Genomic DNA, 16,113 nt, shown 5'->3' on the forward strand with positions numbered 1-16,113 from the left:
CATAAGACATGGAGCACTTATTGTTAAGCTGTTTTTAAAAGAGCCTGGTATGGTGCATTCTGCCCCCCCCCCCCCAAAGTGCAATATAGTTTGATTGTTTATGGCAGTACAGTGCCTTTTATTGAATTGCTGCTTGTGGTGGGCAAAGTAAAGAGAATAAAATAGATTCTTCATGTATTCCAAATCTAGTATGCTCTGGTGAATACTAGTTCAGCCGGATACTGCAGATGCAAACTGCTGCAACTTTCAGATATGGATGAAAATTAGTTCTGTGACTAATGCTGTGTACATGGTTTTCCAGAGTACTTTAATTCTGTATTTTGTTGCTTTTTGTAAAAAAGTAAAAATTTTTATTTTCTCCTTTTTTGTTTCTAATAAATGATGGTCTGTAGCAACTCTTATTGGGGAGGACCATCCTGCATTCACTTGCACCCTCCATTGACTGGCAGGTAGTTTATCCAGGACAGCTGATTTCTCTCTTTATCTAACAAATTGAGCCTGATTTTTCTCTCACTTACTTTGGTGTATATCAAGAGTAATTCAGTCAGAGCCATTGGAGTTGCACCTAGTGTAAAACTGGAGTCAGAGTAGAATTGGCCCTTGGCTTCTTCTGAAATTATGGGCCAGAATCAGTTCCGTTTGTAGTTAAGCACTGAGGTCAGTAGATTTGTGTCCCTTTATGTCAGAGCTGAATTTGGCATTGACCTTTCAAAATGTTAAGCCTGAGCCTCCGCTCCATCAGTGACCTTCAGTGGGGTTACACCAGAATAAAACCAGTGTAAAGGAGGGCAAAATCAGGCCCGTTCTTATCTTTATTTTAAATAAGTTGCAAAAAAGCTTTAGTGGAGACTTAGAATTAACAAACTTATGTATTCAGAATACTGCCTTTTGCTTTGTGTAATGAAATGAGAAGTGTTTTTTTTGTTTTGCTTTTTAAAGGTGGTCTACAAAGATCTCACTATGTCTGATGGAGACTACGATTACCTCATCAAATTCCTAGCACTCGGTGACTCGGGAGTAGGAAAGACCAGCATCCTTTACCAGTACACAGATGGCAAATTTAATTCCAGATTTATCACAACAGTGGGGATTGACTTTCGGGAAAAGAGAGTGGTAAGTTGCAGCAACTCTGTCGGCTACTTTGAATGTACAATTATTTAAAAAAAAAAATAAAAAATCTAGCCATCAACTGCATAAAAATTACTCTTTTAAAACCTGATCTCCTGATCGTCACTGCATAGTCGACCATATATCATGGGCACAAAATACCACCTTCTTCTCTCTCTAGGAACTGCAAATAAAACAAAAAAGGCTGTTTCTGTGAGGTCCACAAAAGAATTATTTTGTTACTCCCTTCTGCAGAAGCAGTTAACTAATAAACCAAGTTCAGTGACCTGTACTGATAGCAATGGATGATGCTATGGCATTCAGACCATTCCCTGTAAATTGAACTGCCATTTTCATCAGTAGACTTTCCACAAGGGAAGGCCTGCAGAACTGGCCCCAATTAAAGATGCATTGGCATAAATTTCTTTATAAGCCAAAGTGGCTAGTAAACAAAGACAACCATGTTAATTTTTTGTGCCACTGAAAAATACGGGGTAGGGCAGTGGTGAATAATTAATACTTTCTAAATGAAAGGGGCAACGCTTGTAGGACTCCTAAGTTTCCTAAGTAGGTACCTATGTTTTCCAAACTCCTAAGCATCAGAGGTCAAAATGTGAAAACTAAAAGCTATTCTAATACATTTATTTAACAAGGTCTCAATTTTAAATGCAACAGAGTTTGAATGGATAGCTACAAGATTTCCTTCTTTTAATCACTTTATAGAGAAAATCTGTGATCCATACTGAATATTTTAAAGCCATTTTTTATAAAATTGGAAAATTTTAGTTGCTGAAATTTTATCTGAAGTGAGGATGCTGTCAGTAAATATTGTAAACAATTCATGCCATAATGATGATAATCCAACAGGGCATCCAGTACAGAAAGTAATCTGGCATTGGGTGTTGGATCTGGGCCCTGATTACCTGGGAAACCCATTTTCCCAGTGTCTTCAAAGAATCCAGGAGGTGGCTCCTAAATTATCTAAAATATATGGGAAACATTTTTTGATTTGAGGCAATGGAGAACCACAATGATTACCATACCACCGTTCCCAGCCGCATTTGCACATTCGTAGTTGGCACCAAGCCCATCTTGTTAGCATACAGGGGTTTCAGACGACTTTCGGCAGAATCACTTTACCTGGGCTACTCACCCCACACTCAATATGCATGAGTACCAAGGGGTTTACATGGTGCAGAATGTTCTTGTTCAGACTTGCTGCTGATGGGTGAGTAATTGTTCTAATGGAGTAACCAAAACAAAATTCTCAAAATGAATATTTTCCAAGCAAGAGACAGTTAAACTTGATGGTTTTGATTTTATATGCCTGTCTGACGCTCTGTGACCATTATCCTGTGACACATTCTGTGCCAATGATATTGCCTGTATATCCATAACTTCTTTAATCTTAGGGTTCAGTAATACCAATAGGAAAAGGAGAGGACAACCCAAACTGAGATGTCTTCTAGACAATGACTTGAAACACTATTTCCATTTGATTCTCTTCATACTCAACAGATGTCTTTATTTATATTCACCTGCTAAATAAGCTACTGAGCTTTTATTCCAGTTCCTGTTCTTGTAAGCTATAATATGATAAGATCTACACTAGATTCTTCTTAGCAACCTTGTGACAGTTAAACAGAAGTCATTATCTCTACAGTCATATTCTGTTTTGCTGACATGGTTCTGTTAATGGTACAAATATATTGCCATATTACGTTATCTGATTGCGCTTTTATAATTGTTTCAATTTGAACAGAGTGAAACAGTAATAGTAAAAATAAAAACTAGAAAGAATCAAGCCTGCCTAATGCAAATCATAGCCACATTGAATTTCTCGTTAGGTCTTCATAGCTTATTGGAAACATTTTCTTTTCTCTCATTTGATGCTTTTCCTTTCTTAAATATTTTACTAGAGGGCAGGATCAAAGTGGGAGCCTACAACTCGGCCTCATAAGGCAAAGAAATGGTGTCTGTCTGTAGTGTTGACTCTTAGATCAACAATGCATTAGATTGTTATTGGCATCAAGACTGATTAAAGTATTATATTTTAAACGTCATTTTTTTGCTGTGCTGTTGAGTGGACTGCTGACACTTGGAAAATTGTCTGTTTTATAGGTGTATAGATCCAATGGGCCAGATGGCATTAGCGGCAGAGGACAGAGGATACATCTGCAACTGTGGGACACTGCAGGACAGGAAAGGTGTGGCCTTTATATGAAGCAAATGTGACTGTGTTTACTAAACTATTAACTGAACTCAAGTGCATGAATTCTCCTGTTGTCTGTTGTATTTTATGAGCATGACTCTAGATCAGGGGTCGGCAACCGTTCAGAAGTGGTGTGCCGAGTCTTCATTTATTCACTCTAATTTAAGGTTTTGCCTGCCAGTAATACATTTTAACATTTTTAGAAGGTCTCGTTCTATAAGTCTATAATATATAACTAAACTATTGTTTGTATGTAAAGTAAATAAGGTTTTTAAAATGTTTAAGAAGCTTCTTTTAAAATTAAATTAAAATGCAGAGCCCCCCGTACCAGTGGCAAGGACCCGGGCAATGTGAGTGCCACTGCAAATCAGCTCGCGTGCCGCCTTCGGCACACGTGCCATAGGTTGCCTACCCCTGCTCTAGATGAATCAAAATGTGCCCTTATTCTGACATTAACAGCAATGTGATCACAATTTCCCCTGAGTGTGTGTGTGTGTGTGTGTGGGGGGGTTTGTTCTTACCTATAGACGCTTTTTTCTCTCTCTATTTTCTATATATTTTCCTAGCGCCCCCCCCCCTAATCTATTTTCTTAATTTATCTTCTTGTGCTTTCGTTCGTTCTTCTGAAGATATTAAGACTCAGTGGAAGCCATACACATGAAGTCAGAATGAGGGGTCTGCCAGAAGTCTGCAGTGCATATTTGGTTATATCGACCTGCACTCTGTTTAGGCTTTCATTAGCTCTTGTAGCCAGCTAGAAGTGGCTGTAATTTATTTGAATGGTAACTATTGAGGATGATATATATATTATGCTGTGCTAGCAAATTTATATCTAGCTCTGTATCTCCAACCATTTGCCCTCTTTCAAGACCAAAGCCAGTAGCTATCTATGGGTCACATCCTGCAGTCTTTACCCAGTTCTTAAGCAGGCAAACCCTCCATTGTCTTTGTGGAAGTAGAGATGCAGGATTCATCCCTTCCTTTGTAAAGATCACCTAGATGGCTGGTGAGAGTCACTCTCTAATGTTCTATCCTGCATGGAATCAAGTTTTTGTCCTGAATATTGTCGGCAGTTTCTCTTCATATAGAAAGTAAAAGTTGTGCATATTCTTCACCTGTCCTGTTTGTTTCAAAGTACTTTAATATCGCAACATTTTTGGTCTGATGATGTTTTAAAATATTGTCAAATTTTAAATGCACAGTAATAAATTTCAACATGATTTGAATTTCACTTTGAATGAGATGCTTTTTACAAGTTGATCAAAATGTGCTGTATAATGTAAGGCTTGATCCAAAGCTCACAGAAATTGATGGGTGTCTTTCCACTAACTTTACTCTTGGATCAGGCCTATAGTAACTTAATTGGTTCAGACCTTATGTCAGCAGAAATCGGACATGACTAGTGATGGTTCTAGTACAATTAAATTTTAGATTACCTCACTTATCTGCCTATTTTATAGTATGATCATTTTTCAAAATAATTGACTCATCAGCTATACCTTATGAAAGGGAAACCAGCTACAACTGTGCTTTGTATTTCTAGGTTTCGTAGCTTGACAACAGCTTTCTTCAGAGATGCTATGGGCTTTCTTCTCCTCTTCGATCTGACAAATGAGCAAAGCTTTCTCAATGTCAGAAACTGGATAAGTATGTCACGTCTTACTTGTATGTCACTGTTTTTCCGTGCTGCATTTAGAACTATGGAGCTCCACAGCGGGGATAAGGCCAAAAATATTTGACTTAAAGCTTTCTAGAAAGGAACAAAATGGAAATCTGTATAAAATAGCTGTGAGTGAATCTGGTTTCCAACACTGTATCTGAAGCCTTGACTTTTTTAACTTGCTTGCTGCACTCACAAAACCTCAGACAGGCTGGTTTCATACCCCTGATGTTTGAAATACAATGTGAAATTGGGTGATGTTTAGTAATGAAATTTGAAATCCGCCAACTTGAAACTCAGTCCTGATTCTTTTTGATTGAGAGCTTGTCATGGTCACCACTCAACACCTGGCAGTTTTGTTCTGGAGTTTGTTATGGAAGAGACAGGAAACACTTGCCTAACTGTTAATGCAACAGGAACAGGGCAGTACTCACTTTCCCATTACCAGCAGCTCACTGGAAAAGCTCAGAGGCAGATCCTTAATCCTTAGATTGTGGGTTCGCAATCTAGCACTCTAGGGATTACGAGGCGCATCTGCCCCAGTGATTTGGATTTCCAGTGATTGGCTGACAATGGGTGCAGGCATGTTCCTCAGCTCCACTCCACTGCACCATAGTAAGAGGTTTGGTGCATTTTGTCCCCGGGTCAGAGCCATTAGGGAGGGGTAATGGGCAATACTAGATGACGTCCCCTACAGGCTGATGGGGAGGAGCATTGTGCTTAACATAAAATCTGCACATAATAAAACCACTTTGCATGAATTGTTACTGGAAAGAGGCATGTGTACAGAATACCGAAAACCATCCATGGCTACTGGTCTATCGTAATGTCCTTTCCTCCGTATATCCTAAATACTGCATTCTCCAGTACTGTAATTGAAGAACTGCAAGTGTTATAGAAAATCTTATCAAATATTGTGCCCTTGACTTCCGTGGAATTGCCGTTTGAATTGATTTGGCTTGTTCCATGTATTTTCTGTATTTCTCTTGTCCTGCTTTTTAAATACTAGGCATGTTTGGACTGGAGTAGGATTTTTGTTTGAGATAATCTGCTTGTCTTCTTTCACCCGATGTCAAAACACTCTGGCATCACAACTGGTTGTGGAGATGATTGTCCCAAAGTGGAGTAATGACTTCATGTGGAGGGAAGGGTGGTCTGGTGTCCTAGCGCTCAGGAGACTGGGCTGAGTTTCCTGGTCTGCCACAGACTTCCTGTGTGACCTTTGGCAAATCGCTGTGTCAGAGAGTTCCCCATCTGTAAAATGGGGATAAAAGCACTTCCCTACTTCATTGGGGTGTTGTGAGTGTAAATACATTAAGGATTTTAAGCTCTTGAATGCTATAGTAATGGGGGTCTTATAAGCATCTAAAATAGAGTAAGCAGGAGGACCAGATGAACTTATAAGCAGCAAAGATCCCACTGGGGTGCAAATATCTCTAGTGCTTTTAATAAAATAAATTAAAAAAAGGTTGGGGAAGAAAACAGGTAAGAAATTGGCAGCAAACTTATTTTTTTCCTGTCCGAGAATTACTTCACTCAAGTTCTCCATTTCCGTTTTAAAAAGGCACTCATGTTCTAAGTGAACTTTATACATAACAGAATAAGATAAGCCCTGCTTTTACTGTTTGTTTTGCTGTTAGGCCAGCTACAAATGCATGCGTATTGTGAAAACCCTGATATTGTATTATGTGGAAACAAAAGTGATATGGAAGACCAGAGAATGGTGAAAGAAGAGGAGGCAAAGGAACTTGCAGAAAAATATGGGCAAGTATCTTCTTCTTGTGTTTTCAAAAAACACATTTAGTTTTGCTTTAAGGTCTGTGATGTTGCTTTGTGTATTGGAAGGCTCTTGTCAGAATGGTCATCTTGGAACACCCCAGGGACCTGTCTGATCTCGCATCCTGTCTCTGACAGAGGCAAACGCCACATGCTTTAAGCAAAGATATGCACCTTATTGTGCAATACTCCAGCATGGGGGAGGTATCTTTGTGCCCCTCTGCCCTTGCAGTAGAAAACAAAGTAAACACCTCTTTATTACTTGATGGAGAATACATTTCATTTATGAGGCGATGAAGCTGCACAACACACCACAGAGTCCTAGAAATGGCTATAAGGGACCTCAAGAGATCATCTAGTCCATTCTCTTTTCCCCCTCTGCCCCCAACTAATGATGAGGCAGGATTAAGTATACCCTGACAGGCGTACATTTAGTCTGTCCTTAAAAACCTCCAACCTCTCTAGGTAACTTGTTCTAGCACTTAACTACCCTTAGAGTTTGAAAGGTTTTTCCTAATATCTAATCTAAATCTCTCTTGCTGCAAATTAAGCCAGTTAATTGTGTCCTACCCTCAGTGGACATGAAGAACAATTGATCACTGTCCTATTCAAAACAGCCTCGTCTACATATTTGAAGACTGTTATTGTGTCCCCTCTCAGCCTTCTCTTTTCTAGACTAAACATGCACAGTTCTTCAATCTTTTTTTCCTCATAGTTCCAACCTCTTCTAGTTCCAAACCATGTTTTCTAAACCTCTTATCATTTTTGTTATCCCCTCTGGACTCTCCAATTTATCCATGTCTTTCTTAAAAGTGCGGTGTCCAAAACTGGAAACAATAGCCCAGCTGATGTCTCACCAGTGCTGAGTAAAGCAGAACAATTAACCGCTGCCACAGTAGCGGCCGGAGCCCCGGGCAGCACTGAAGGGCTGGCTGCAGGAGTCTGGCCCCAGCCCCGCCCCTTCTGCCCGAGGCTCTGCCCCTTCTGGGGGCCCAGAGCCGCCCCCCCCCTTACCCAAGACCCCGGCTGCCCTGCGTACCGGTAAGTCTGTTAAGTTACTTTCAGCGCTGCATATGGGACTGTGTCAAAAGCCAAAATCCTGATTAATACTACCCTGTAGTATTTAGTATGACTACAGTAGACAGAGGACCTAATTTCCTTGTGCAGCGAAACCCAAGAGTATATTGACCAAGGTTGTAAAGTCACATTTGTGCATCACATTAAATTCTGGAAGAAACTGCAGGCAGTACTAAACAGTGTCACTCTTATTTTAAAGTTAAGCTTAGCCTCACAAATTGTCAACCCCATTATTAGGGAGGAACAGAGCAAGATGGGGTTTAGTGCAATAACACTTCCTTCCTTTTTCCTGCTCTGAGTTGCATGCTTGTGTAATGCTATTTGTGGGGCACTAACCTCAAACCAGTATAGTTTTGTAACATGTACCTTTATAAAAAGGAATGGAAATTTGGGAAATGTGAAGCAGTAGATGATGTGTTTATATCGAAATCTTTTTGCATGCCACTTCATACATTATTACCTGCAGAAGGTGAAATGTCTGTTAATCTTGTGGTCAAAATACCAACTTGATCAATCTGGGAATCAAAAACTAAAGGCTGATTCATAGCTCCGATTTTACTCTGTGAGCTGCTATATGGTTCTCAGTACTTGTAGGTGGATGAGGAAGGTTACTACTAATAGGAATCAAGTATCAGAGGGGTAGCCGTGTTAGTCTGAATCTGTAAAAAGCAACAGAGGGTCCTGTGGCACCTTTAAGACTAACAGAAGTATTGGGAGCATAAGCTTTCGTGCAAGTCTTGCATCTGAAGAAGTGAGGTTCTTACCCACGAAAGCTTATGCTCCCAATACTTCTGTTAGTCTTAAAGGTGCCACAGGACCCTCTGTTGCTTTTTACTAATAGGAATGTTCTTACATCGTCAAAAGATGGGGTAGGAAAGAGGAGCAACCCTGCCTCACTGAGTGAACTGCTGCTGCTGCTGCTGCTAACCATTCTGGATACTACTGAACATTTCCCCCCCATGCCTACTACCAGTAAATGTTGCGTTTAGAGTGGGATGTAGAGGAGACAATCACTAGGAGACTGATTAGTTCATTATTAAATATTTAAGGCTTCGCATTTTAACAGCAGTAACTAAACCTCACAAATTTAAGAGAAGACAAGCAAGAATTATCTGCATTTTACAGATGGTGGTGACCTATTAAGGCTCCCATGCATGGGAGCAAGAGAGGAGATTTTAAAAAAATCCACCTATAATTTATCGGTGTAAATTTGTGCCTAAATAAATAGTAATAGGGCTCTCCTTCTACTAATCCGACAGGTGCCTTTGCCCTATGATTGCCCAGTTACCTTTGTTTCTCACAGAAATCCAGGCTCCCATTTCTCTTTAATTGTATAAACAGAAGCATAATCTTATCAACCAAAGGATTCAGGTGAAAGTCATTTGAAGCTTTTCATTCTTGCAGTCTCCACCCTTGCATTCCTGACCTTCAGCTACCATAGCTATTTCTTCACCTAATGAGAATGGAAGATTTACGCAGTATGACAGAAGCATGTAGGTTGCTCAGCAGAGGGCCCAAGAGACAGAGTTCCTCGAGGCTCTAAAATCTCTTTAACTGAAAGGATTTCCCCTCTCATGAAATGTGTTGGTAAAACGTTACCCCAATGATTTGATCTTTAATGGCTTAAAACTTTTTTATGGGTATAAGAAAAGGAAGAAATGCTTCTGTATTTACAGGAAGCTCAGGTAATTCTATTGCTTGTTTCAGCTCCATGATGAATTACTGAGTCATTCTTAATCATCTGCAGAAGGATCTAGCATTTCCTCCTAACGCTTTCATGTTTAACACACAGCCCAATGCTTTGCAGTGTGTATTAAATAAACCTCTCTCCAGCTTTTTGGACCTAGCACCAAGGATACTGCTAAAATCCACTTTTGGCACATGAGGGAAAGAGAGAGAGCAAGAGTGTTACTTTGAGACTTACTGCTCTAGTTATGATCAGCCCTCATCTCCATTTTAAAAAGTTACTGTGTTTGTTCACAAACATGTTCAGTCAAATTAGATGACAGGAAGCTGAATGCAACTGAGCAGACTGTGTAAACCAAGACACACCATAATCACACTTTACTGGGACCAGCGGGAGGCTTCTGACTTCCTGTCAAAAGGGAGATAAGAGAGAGAAGGGTGGATATTGGAGGCAAATTGGGTACAAGTTCAGGTTCCTCTTGCTCTCTCAGCCTGCGTGATAGCCTGCTACTTTGGGGACAGTGGCTGAAACACACCTCTTATATTAGGGGCCTTAAATGGCCAGGACAGATTTTGCAGTTATATCTTGTTTTAAAATATACTGCATAATACAGGTGCTCTGCCCTGGTGGGCCAAGTCCCTTGCTTGACTAACCACTCTCAGTATACCTTTGAACTAGGCAGCTGGGTTAGACATGATTCACTCTCAAGCCCCCTCCTAGCACACAAATAATATTCTCGTGTTTGTTTCTGCTTGATCAGGAAAGGCATTCTAGGAACAGAGACTGTGTTTGTTTGTTTGTTTTTAATCACCACCAAGCACAGTGCCTGTGAATAGAGATCCACATGTTCTTTTCAGATCCAGACCTGAAAAGACATCTTGGGAAATAGCTCTTGGGAAAAATATTCTCTGCTCCTGCAACTGCATTTCATCTTGTCATTTCCTCTGCTGTGAAAATTAGTACCTGAATACGCCTGTCCTTATTTCCATTGATAGATGCCCAATTTATTTATATACAAGTACTTTAAAAATCAAGCTTGTCCAGTAACAACAGGGTCCTTGAGTCATTCCTCAGGCTGTCAGGATTAATTTTCATGTATGTAGTATGTTTAAAAAAAAGTCCATAAATTAATAGATTTTAAATTGTTCAATGGATAGTCTCCCCCATCTCCCTTTGGTCTTGTGTACATTGCTTAATTTATCATATTGCTTATTCTTTGCATTTCATATAATCAGGAAGTAACTGGTTTTAAATGAGACAAAATGGAAGTGTCATCCATCTCTTTCCTCTCTGAACCCCTCCTTAAGTAAATTGGTTTTAAAATTCAACCACACCCCTTTGGCATTCTGAGACTGCCAAAATAGAAAGCAGACAGACAAGTTGGGTGAGGTAATTTCTTTTATTGGACCACCTTCTGTTAGCAAGAGAGACAAGCTTACACAGAGCCTGAGAAAGAGCATTAAAACATATTACCTCACCCACCTTGTGTCTCTAATATCCTGGGACCGACATGGCTAAAACAACAACACTGCATACAATAGAAAGCAGTAACATGTCAAGGTGGAGAAAGGAAAATGCTTTGTGTATTACAGCTTCTGAAGAGGTCTTGAAGTGGAGGTGTGATGTTGTCTGGAACAATCATTAGCTCTCTTCACTTGGGTGAAGCTGCCAGTTACACTTACAGTATTAGACATGACTTGTTGGATTCTTCTGTTGGCAATAAGAATGGCTTGGTGATTCATTACATAGCTGAAATGTAAATGACAGAATTACCTGCCCTTCCTTAAGGCAACACCTGAGATTTTTCCGAGTGTTTGCCTATTTGGTCTAGGCTGAGAATTTCACATTCCTGTGCTGAACAGTTTCCATGGGGAATATGGCAGTAGTTTACAAAGGATTAAAAGTGTACGTTTTCCACCTGAATTGATCCCAAGGAACAGTTTCAGACATCACAGCAAATCGAGAGTTTGATGTCTGTGGAAACTGTCTGTCCTGTTCCTGAAATGGATCTACTTCTTTTAATTTTCTCTTCCTCACTCCAACAGCTGTGTGACCTATACATGCAGTCCCAAAAGATGTTATTGTTTTTCAATGTTATACAGTGTAAATTTTGAGGCTGTAACTTTCAGTTTTCATTAGTGCAGGTACCCTTGCAGGGTGACATGCTAACTCTAGATGGAGCTGTACTTTTATGGCAAAATGGCAAAATGACTTTGACCCAGAAGAGCAGTGTATAAAGCAATGATTAGGGCAAGTTTCCAATTATTGTCCTGGGCCACTCTCACCTGAAGGATTTATTTCAGTAGGGAAAATCTAGGATTTCACTAATATGCAGACAGTTTATTGGATTAGTATTGCAAATTATACTTGATTTATAGATGATACATGACAAAGGGTTCAAAAGTATGTTTGCTCGGAGAATTTTTGTCCAGCAACAGATTCAAAATATTAAGAGCACAAAGTATTTCTACCTTTTTACTAAATACATCTCCTTTATTTCATCAAATGAATATTCTTTCCCCTGTGTTTGCATCTTGTGTCAGAAGATGAATGAGTTATAAACAAGGATTTTCCCCTCTCTAGCTCTGGAACACAGCTTCAAGTGTTTAAACAGACTTTCAGAAAGTTGACTAAATATATAAGAAGCAGGAATGTTGGGGGATAGTGGGTGGTCTCGATTACCAGGGAGTAAAAGGAGCAGCTGAGGAGGAGAAGAACACTGCACAATAGCTAAATGACTTTTGTATCCATCTTCACTACAGAGGATGTTGTAGAGACCCATACTTTTTCCTGGTAATAAGAATGAGGTATTATCAGAGACTGGAGTTGTGAAAGAGGAGGCACTGGCACAAACCTAGGCCAACTGTTAAATACCCAAGGGATCTGAGGGAACTTGCAGAGAGCTACCAAGAGAAATATGCAGGGAGTACAAGGAAACAATGAGACCGTATTGGTCAGCATGGTACGCTGTGGTCTCAGCATACCAACAGCCTAAATTTTTGTTGTCAAGTGTTTTGAAGGCATCATGGAGAGAGGAGAATTTTCAGGAGGGATTTTAAGGAGGATAATGAGGTAGCTTGTAGGATACGTATGGGAAGCTCCTCCCAAGCATGAGGGGCAGTATGGGAGAAAGCATGAGGGTGCTTGTTTAAAAATATAACAAGTGGGCAATGGAGGCTGGCATCATGGGCTCTCTCCCAGATGTCATGGCAAGGAGCAGAGCTTATTGTTAGGTGAGATGTGAGTCCAAGGGGTCTTAAGCTACCTTTTCCCTCATGGACATTTTTTAAAAATTAAGGGGGAAAAAATAAAAGAATTGGGATTTACTACTGCTCTGGCCAAGCTTCATTTTACTGTATCTTTTTACACAGTGTGGATCAGGATAGTGGTGAGGACAGCTGTCCTTTCACTGTTATGCCATGGCTTTTTCATGCAGGAGTTTCATTTGATTTAACCAAACAATTTCCTGTCTGCTTGGCTCTATATGGCTAATACAGTTTCCAGGGTTGAGTCCCTTCTTCCTCCTTCATCTTGGTATGTGGATTATTCTCAAGAGCTCAACTCCCCCATCAGTGTATAGCATAGCTCACAGTCTACAGCAGAGGTGGGCAAACTATGGCCCGTGGACCCTCCTGCCCGGCCCCTGGCCCAGGAGGCTTGCCCCCGGCCCCTCCCCTGCTGTTCCCCCTCCCCTGCAGCCTCAGCTCGCCCCGTGGGCGCGGGGCTGGGAGCTCCTGGGGCAGCGCAGCTGCAGAGCCCAGCCTGACCTGGTGCTCTGTGCTGCGTGGTGGCAGCGGCATGGCCTGGCTCCAGCGCCGCCAGCCACCGGTGCTCCAGGCAGTGTGGTAAGGGGGCAGGGAGCAGGGGGGGTTGGATAGAGAGCAGGGGAGTTCGGGGTGGCGGTCAGGGGGCAGGGGTGTGGATAGGGTTCGGGGTGGTCAGAGAGCGGGGAACAGGGGTTGGATGGGGTAGGGATCCTGGGGGGCCATCAGGAATGACAGGAGGGGTTGGGTGGGGTGGCGGGGGGCAGTCAGGAGTGGGGGTTCTGGGGGTGGTCAGGGGACAGGGAGCGGGGTGTGTGTGGATGGGTCAGGAGACCCGGGGGGGGGGGGGGAGGCGTCAGAGAACGGGGGAGGGGGGTTGGATGGGGCAAGAGTCCTGGGGGAGAGGGGGGCGGATAGGAGCGGGGGGGCTGGGCCCGCCATACAATTTCCGAAACCCGATGCGGCCCTCAGGCCAAAACGTTTGCCCGCCCCGGTCTACAGGCTCTTTCTCCATAGTATATGGCCCTGTTGTTTTTTTTGGGGTGTGTGTGTTTTTTTTGGGGGGGGGGCCATGATTCACTGTGCTGGTGACTTCTGATGCTTATTCTGGACTATTGATTGAATCCCTCCTTCACTCCTCAGTCCCAGAGCTGCCTCTTCCGTCCCTTTCTGCACAGTATCCTATGAGGAATTTTCTACATTGCTTCATTTAAAGACTGGAAATTAACTGAATTTATCACTGCCTGGAGCTCCCTTATTCCTTCTGCACCTTGTCATTGTCTTTCATCAAAGCAATTGGTAGCTTCCTCTTCCTGAATGTCAGCATCTCACTTAAACCCTCTTATATCCTCTGTTATCACCACGTGCCTCTCTGTTTATGCTCTCACCACCATCATCAATCACTCTGTCTCCAGTGAATGTTCCTGCTACTGTTCACCCTTTCCTGTGGCATAGGTGGGAAGGGAAGCTTCATTTGACCCACAGATTCTTTCTGTTCCCAAGATATTATAGGGGGTTGTCCGGTGTACATCATCATTGATAGAAGTTAAGGGAAACAACAGGGAACTTCCAGACGCTAAGGGATGGAGTGAAGGCCTTTTATGGATGGAGAATAATGCTCTTGAGACCCATTTGGGAGTAGCAGCATCTTCCATGGGATTTGGAGCCCAGGAAATACCATAGTATTACAGTATCCAATTCACTAACTTTCCTTACTTTTTCTTTCCCTCAATTTCATTATCCGCTTCTCTCTCTCCATCACCATATCCCTTTTCTTATTTCTGCCTAGTGTTTTCACTCTTATCTTTTTTATTCTCATCTCCATTTCCCAAGTCACCCTTTCCCATCTTTCTTCTCCAATATGTGCAATTCAAGGTTGTCCATCCCTTTCCTTTCCCCTTTTACCACTTTCACGTGCTTTCCTCCTTCTGTTCTCTCTCTCTCCTGCTTTTTCCCCTCAACCTCAGTGCCTATCTCTGTCCCCTATCTTGCCTTCATGCCTCTTCTCCTGAGTTGCCAGTCTCCTCTTGCACCCTAAGGTCCTGAGAGGAACAGGGAATCCAGATCAGTGAAGAGACAATGACTGACCATCCCACATGCACTGCCCATTGTCTGATGTTTGCCACCGCCCCAAATCTGAATCCTTAAGTGGCCCATTCTCCCCATATTCCTTGCAGCTGCCACTCTGTGCTGGAAATAGTGAGATTCACATAATGGGAGAGCCCAGGAAGGAAGCACCTAGAGCAGGAGTTGAAGAGACAGCTGTTCTCCGAGACCTTGAGGTCCTTAGGAGCCGGAGGAATACAATAGCATGAAGAGTGTTAAGTCCTTGGCTCTTGGAAACTTTTGAGGGAGGGACATCACACACGTGCAGCAGCTGTGGTACATACATTTTTTTTCTTTAATAACCATTGCCTTGGCACCAGTTCAGCTACACCCTTGGTAGCTAGTGTACAAGATCTCTTGGCAGCCCATATATGCGAGCACTCCCATTATTGCTACCACCAGTAGAGCAGTCATGGTGGGAAATTTTAAGAAAAATGCTTGTGGAGACGAGGCCCAACAGAACAGTTGCATTTGTTTGTGGTTAAAAGAAAGGACTGGAACACAGAACTCCAGGATTTCTTTTTTCCTGGCTCACTGTGGAATTCACATAATCCACTGGTGCCTCAGTAAAATGGGGTTAATACCCACCTCACCGGGCTATTATGAGGTTAATTAATAGTTGTCCTGCTATTGCATCTCTAAGCACGTCACAAAGGGTTGCATTTCAATTTCAGCTTTTGTTGAGTTCTGTTTGATTCTGTTGACCTCTCCAGACATTCTCTAAGGAGAATGTTTTAATGCACATGGCCATAACCATATAATGCATTCCTTCCAGGGAAGGTCTCACTTGTTCTGTGATGGTGTTTTTTTGTTTAATCCTTTACAGGATACCATATTTTGAAACAAGTGCAGCTAATGGAACTAATGTGAGCAAGGCAATTGAAACTCTGCTTGACCTTATCATGAAGCGCATGGAACGGTGCGTGGACAAGTCATGGATACCCGAGGGGGTAGTACGGTCCAATGGACACAGCTCTACTGAGCAGCTACATGAGGAGAAAGATAAAGGCAAATGTGGTTGTTGAGAAACAAACTTTATTCAACAATTAAATTAACATATTTATGTTAAAGTATAGTACAGTTGCAGCTTAATGGATTCATTTATGGACAGCTCTTACCATATGGGTATATAGTAACAAAGCTGTATTAATTATTGGTATTTGCTTTCTAACAACATTAACCATTGCTTGGCAAATGTTTAATTTATTAGCAGTTAGCCAGACAT

At 41.7% G+C, this 16,113-nt stretch overlaps 1 protein-coding gene across 1 annotated transcript; it reads left to right on the forward strand.

The window, feature by feature from the left end:
- The first annotated feature begins 960 nt into the window (after positions 1-960).
- On the forward strand, positions 961-15,913 carry RAB27A (RAB27A, member RAS oncogene family). The gene is made up of 5 exons (XM_065412358.1): positions 961-1,113; positions 3,229-3,314; positions 4,863-4,966; positions 6,620-6,743; positions 15,715-15,913. The coding sequence occupies exons 1-5, from the start codon at positions 961-963 to the stop codon at positions 15,911-15,913; spliced, it is 666 nt and encodes a 221-aa protein (XP_065268430.1).
- Positions 15,914-16,113: the final 200 nt, after the last annotated feature.

This window comes from Emys orbicularis, chromosome 10, assembly GCF_028017835.1.
Source record: "Emys orbicularis isolate rEmyOrb1 chromosome 10, rEmyOrb1.hap1, whole genome shotgun sequence".
In the NCBI taxonomy this organism is placed as follows: domain Eukaryota; kingdom Metazoa; phylum Chordata; order Testudines; family Emydidae; genus Emys; species Emys orbicularis.

What these genes read in the sequence shown, in the direction of transcription:
- RAB27A (XM_065412358.1), top strand. Translation starts at nt 961, where the DNA reads ATGTCTGATGGAGACTACGATTACCTCATCAAATTCCTAGCACTCGGT. An exon ending in ACTTTCGGGAAAAGAGAGTG is followed by an intron (nt 1,114 to 3,228) that starts GTAAGTTGCAGC and finishes TCTGTTTTATAG; the next exon opens with GTGTATAGATCCAATGGGCC. An exon ending in GAACTTGCAGAAAAATATGG is followed by an intron (nt 6,744 to 15,714) that starts GCAAGTATCTTC and finishes AATCCTTTACAG; the next exon opens with GATACCATATTTTGAAACAA.